At 35.9% G+C, this 5,927-nt stretch overlaps 1 protein-coding gene across 1 annotated transcript; it reads right to left on the bottom strand.

The window, feature by feature from the left end:
• Positions 1 to 596: 596 nt before the first annotated feature.
• On the bottom strand, positions 597 to 863 carry LOC132553332 (uncharacterized proline-rich protein-like). Its single transcript, XM_060217566.1, has one exon. It carries the CDS (start codon positions 861 to 863, stop codon positions 597 to 599), a length of 267 nt encoding a protein of 88 aa, XP_060073549.1.
• Between the last annotated feature and the right edge of the window lie 5,064 nt (positions 864 to 5,927).

Raw genomic sequence — 5,927 nt, 5'->3', positions numbered from 1 at the left:
TCTAAAGAATCTTTCATGTATGTTTAAAGAAAAATTTTAATAAGCATTGTGAATTTACTTGAACATGACTAACAGACCAAATAAATTTCCCGCTGTGGTTGGAAATGAAATCCACCATTTCACTATCAAACATGTCCAAAATACATTTGTCCCTGACTGAGACAAGATCACAGCATTTATATATATACAAAATCAATTTCTGTGAAGGCCACCTATCAGCTGTATTGGCCTCCACAGACTAACTGTCACAGTGAAACCTAAACAAAGAATACATTCATTGCCAAGTCCATTAAATTCACTTCTAAGTAATACGGTTTTAGTACAGAATCCGGCAGTTTACCGAAGAATCCCTTAAAACAAACAAAACATCCCGCAACTAGAAAGTGTGATTTAAATAAAACCTATTTTAACTAATGGGTCTATATGACCCAGCAACAGAGGCTGATGTACAGGTCAGCAGGTTACCGACATCCTCTGATGCGTTTCAATATATCAGAACGTTACATGACATTTCCCTCTGCTCTATACCTACACTTAAAGCTTGTTTCTTTTTGACATGCATGCCTTGAATCTCTATATACTTCAATTTTAACAACTCAAACACAATTTGGGACTTGTTGGGTGGGTGGGGGTGGAGGTGGAGGTGGGGGTGGAGTTGGGGGTTGGGTGGAGGTGGGGGTGGGGGTGGAGGTGGGGGTGGGGTGGAGGTGGGGGTTGGGTGGAGGTAGGGGTGGAGGTGGGGGTGGAGGTGGGGGTGGGGGTGGGGGTGAAGGTGGGGTGGAGGTGGAGGTTGGGACGGAGACAATGATATATATGATATAAATACCCAGGATTTCCTGTAACAACCCCAGGGATAGATACATGACTTCTGACTTAGAGTATGGCAAGTCAATGACATATGTGCAGTGTTAGTTGACATTTCTACTGAAACTGTATTAGGAATCCTCAGAGATGGGCTTATTATGGGACAATGACACCATAGCATTTGTCAATTAACAATTCTACAAAGTAGGCATAGATGTGGGTGGACTAATTATCAGCAATTTGCTTATTATTGGCTAAATATGGCAGATAAACCCCTCCCCCAATAATAATTTGTTTATATTCAGACAATGACCCTAGATATTCATGAGATTACAAAAGGTTTAACTGTAATCACAGAAAAAACGTGGACAGAAGTATCATTCCTGTAGTTTTGACTGCTTTCACCGTTTGACCTGTATCAGATCAACCTTGTGTGTATCATCATCTATTGGTGCCTTATATTTGATTATATATTGATTAAGATCGTGTTTGGGGGTTGTTATTATAATTTGGGGGACTTCGTGTGTTGTATGTATTGATGGAAGCACAGGTAATAAATCACTTTAAATTGTTTTTGCAGGGATGTAAGTTTGTTTATAAAGGATATGTGTCATAAAATTTACGACAATTACATGATCATGTGAATTTTTTGTTTAACAATTAACTGAAATAACATACCACAGATATATATAAAATCATCATTACACGTCCATTACACTGTCTGTTTATGCATCAATGAGGCATAAAACTTCGGTACATATGTACTAAGGTAAATCTATGATGTCACACTGTTATATAATCAGTAGACTCACAGGGTTGAAGATTGGAATATTGGAGAAGGAGAATTAACCTGAAATGTGAGATTTTATAAAATGACACAGATTTGTCTGTAGAATGTACAGCTATGATATTAATGACAGATTTTAAATCTTAAGTTTTAATCCCTAAATTTAAAGCTTCTTCCAGGTAGAAGAGAATAATTTTTTTATTTTCAAAACTTTAAAGGTTTGCTTAATCAGTAAAAAGTCAAAGAGAAAATGTTTCCAAGTTCCCTTGATACATATTGTTTGGATTGGTATATGCTAGAAGACATAAGCATTTTGACTGTTCAAGGTATCTCAGTTTCCACAAGTTTCCATAAGTGGCATTGCTCAAATAAAGTTACAAAGCAAAAAAAAACTCACCTGATGTTACCACACTAGTCAAAAAGCTAGACAATATCAATAAGGTATGAATGCCCTAGCTATGCAAATCAGAACATGACCAAGTGTATAATTTGATGCTATAAGGTAAATATGAACCACATATGTCAAGAGGTTCTCACGACACGATACAGATTCCGTGCGGGAAGCGACAGAAATATGCACATAAAAATCGCAAAGTTGTGAAAATCTCGATAAACAATGAAATCCTAATCAATATTAGGAAAACTTATTACACAACAATCTGGAATTTATTTTCATATCTACATCAGATATCGGTGGTCTTATCACAAGTCAACCTGTCTGAGAGATATAGAAATGACTTTATATGATATAAAAGGCTCACTTCTTCAAAGTGTTTACCTGAATTATCTAGAGTTTATCAATTATTGACTTATTTATAGATATTTGTAACAATTTGCATTTGATTATTGGTGCTTAAAATCAAGGTATACAATTTTTTTTTTTTTCTATCAATATGTCATTCCGATAAAACAATAAAAGGGCATCTGTCAATTTAACTCAAAATTGAAAATGTTAATATTTCATAACATGTCATAAAAATTTTTTACTTTGTCAGAAATAAAAGATTGAAATGAACTCATGATATCTGCAAAGCAGAATTTGTGTTATAATTTTCTTTAGTGAAAATTGAGGCCCATCAACCCACAACCTATCAATAAAAGTGCCATGGCAAGTTTGATGTGTGTTATAAGAATGATACAGGACTGTGATGCTGTAATTAATAGTCATCTAGAACAGCTGCATTTAACAGATTCTCAAAACTACTCTTTTGTGGGCAATTCTAGTTATTTAAAATATTTGGCAATGGATGTAATTGTTAAAGTGCACAGTTTAAGAATAGGAATTTGATTCAAAACTGCTTATAAAGGAGCTAAATTTGAGGATCAATGACTTTTCTCATTGTGATTTCTTATCTAAATAGTTTACTGTCTACTGTGTCAAGTTGTACACAGGCCTCTCTGTCTATTGTGTCAAGTTATACACAGGACCCAGTGCCTACTGTGTCAAGTTGTACACAGGCCTCTCTGTCTATTGTGTCAAAGTTGTACACAGGACCCTCTGTCTATTGTGTTAAAGTTGTATACAGGACCCACTCTCTACTGTGTCAATGTTGTACACAGGACCCTCTGTCTATTGTGTCAAGTTGTACACAGGCCTCTCTGTCTATTGTGTCAAAGTTGTACACAGGACCCTCTGTCTATTGTGTTAAAGTTGTATACAGGACCCACTCTCTACTGTGACAAAGTTGTACACAGGCCTCTCTGTCTATTGTGTCAAAGTTGTATACAGGACCTACTCTCTACTGTGTCAATGTTGTACACAGGACCCTCTGTCTATTGTGTTAAAGTTGTATACAGGACCCACTCTCTAATGTGACAAAGTTGTACACAGGCCTCTCTGTCTATTGTGTCAAAGTTGTATACAGGACCCACTCTCTACTGTGTCAATGTTGTACACAGGACCCTCTGTCTATTGTGTCAAAGTTGTATACAGGACCCACTCTCTACTGTGTCAATGTTGTACACAGGACCCTCTGTCTATTGTGTTAAAGTTGTATACAGGACCCACTCTCTACTGTGTCAAAGTTGTACACAGGCCTCTCTGTCTATTGTGTCAAAGTTGTATACAGGACCCACTCTCTACTGTGTCAATGTTGTACACAGGACCCTCTGTCTATTGTGTTAAAGTTGTATACAGGACCCACTCTCTACTGTGTCAAAGTTGTACACAGGCCTCTCTGTCTATTGTGTCAAAGTTGTATACAGGACCCACTCTCTACTGTGTCAAAGTTGTACACAGGCCTCTCTGTCTATTGTGTCAAAGTTGTATACAGGACATACTCTCTATCAGAAAGATAAGTCTCACACATGCTGTATGAAACTTCCAAGTTCATGGACCATAACCACTGAATGCCATTTTTCTTTTCCATTTTCCAATTTCCTCGACATTTTCAAAATAACTAGTGCCTGTATTCTACGGTTTGGGTTACACCCACAGCACTTTGTTGCTGTGAAAATGGCTAAAGGACCTTGTGTTCTGACAATCAAGGGAGACAATTGCAGGCATTTAACGGTTTGAAATCAAACATGAATTGCCGAGACTGTTAAGGCAGAATCCAATGGTAATCTAATTAATATGTGTTAGTGTGCTAATTAGCGATGGGGTTTAGAGCTAATTACCACTGAAAAACAGACTTTCTAACAAGAATCGTTGAAGAGGGTAATTACCTCCCTTGTTGTCAATAGGACCACCCAATCATCATGATCTGGCTAAATATAGAATCACAACAAAATCAACTACAATTTAACCATGCTTTTTGTCTGTAAAGAAGCCATTTAACTACAGGACCGCGAGGGTAGCAGTGTTTGACTGAAGTTTTTAGATAACTGTATACCATCCCTTTTGATCCTTGTAAAAAAATAATGAATTTGAAAAAAGACTTTCTAGTCCTCCTGTAGTGTCTGCCACGAAATCAATACTTAACCGCATGCATGAATTTGTAATTAAAGACAATATGTATTTTATTTAAACACATTTTTTGCATTTATTTTACATTTGACCTTGATGGGAAGGTCACAGTAACCTAATTTTAGTGCAATGCACACTGCCTTTTGGTGAGACTGTCATATCTATAATTTCATCAAAATTACATCATGGTTCAAAAGCTATGGCCCGGCAAGTCAATGTGTATCATATAACTTTATTTACCTAACAACAATTGTGAAACTAGTTATTCAACTTCTATCGATCGCTCTAGTTGGTTCGGATGTAAGCATGGAGGGGTCTTAATGTGGGAGTAAACGGCAGCACCCTGGGAAAACCAACATGGTCAGATGGGTGGTCATATGTATATATCTTATCTGAACATTTCTTGGCCAATACTTTAATGCATTCACCACAAAATATTGTGCAGAGATGAAAACACTCACTTTCCAGAAATTATAACTGAAAACTGTAATAACTATGAATTTCACTAATCTACACTTTTCTCGGTTTAAATTTAAAAAAAAAAAAAAAAACATTTAAAGTTAAAACTTAAAATTACAAAAATAAAAATTATGTTTCAGATATGTCCCTTGAAAATCCCCCACCCCATCCCCCCACCCCCTGGAAATTCAATAATTAATGTTCCTTATTTATCATGATGTAGTGACAACAAACAAATGGGTGTGTGTCACAACATCTATAAACTATAATATGATAATATACAGATTTCCACATGGAAAGGGGCCATGATAAGGTGGCATACATCTTTAAGTAAATACCATCATTACAATAACATATGCAAGGACACGCAATTTAGATTAAGATGATATCTACGAAACACTCTCAGGTCTCAGATTACCAATGAATTTTTAAAAGTTCACTCACACACTGCATTCTCAAATAAAATAAATACATTTCATTAATATCAATCATCTGAGATATACTTTATTTCACAATTTAATAGGTATTTTATATATTCCCTAAGTATATAAAACTCCAGGGCATGTGATAAACAACACTGATAAGAGGTAAATGAAATAGTTTACGACTTCAGAATCATGTCGCCAAAGTTACAATAATAATTTGTAGCCGTCAAATGTTGAAAACTCTATGGTGTCTCTTTCGATGTGATGATTTTAATCAGTAGTTTTCCAATTCCAACTATTCTGGGATTTCGTTATCAAGAATTAAAATCTGTCATTGTTTAATCTGCACATTGAGTTGAGATGTTTACAGTATGTGTTACGCAGTCCATTAGGCAAAGGACCGAGATGCAGCGACCTAATTATCCCAACATGCAACAAGGTCGTTAAGCTATATGTCAAGTTAATGTACACAAGACAAATACATGTAGGAAATGAATGTTTTTTGTAAATAAAAACATATATTTCCTCTTATTTGCTGAAAACA

The sequence above is a fragment of the Ylistrum balloti genome, unplaced genomic scaffold (assembly GCF_031769215.1).
Source record: "Ylistrum balloti isolate Yb309-2 unplaced genomic scaffold, AGI_CSIRO_Ybal_v1 Utg370320, whole genome shotgun sequence".
NCBI lineage: Eukaryota > Metazoa > Mollusca > Bivalvia > Pectinida > Pectinidae > Ylistrum > Ylistrum balloti.
The sequence above is the reverse complement of the archived record's forward strand: the minus strand, read 5'-3'. Positions and strand labels throughout refer to the sequence as shown.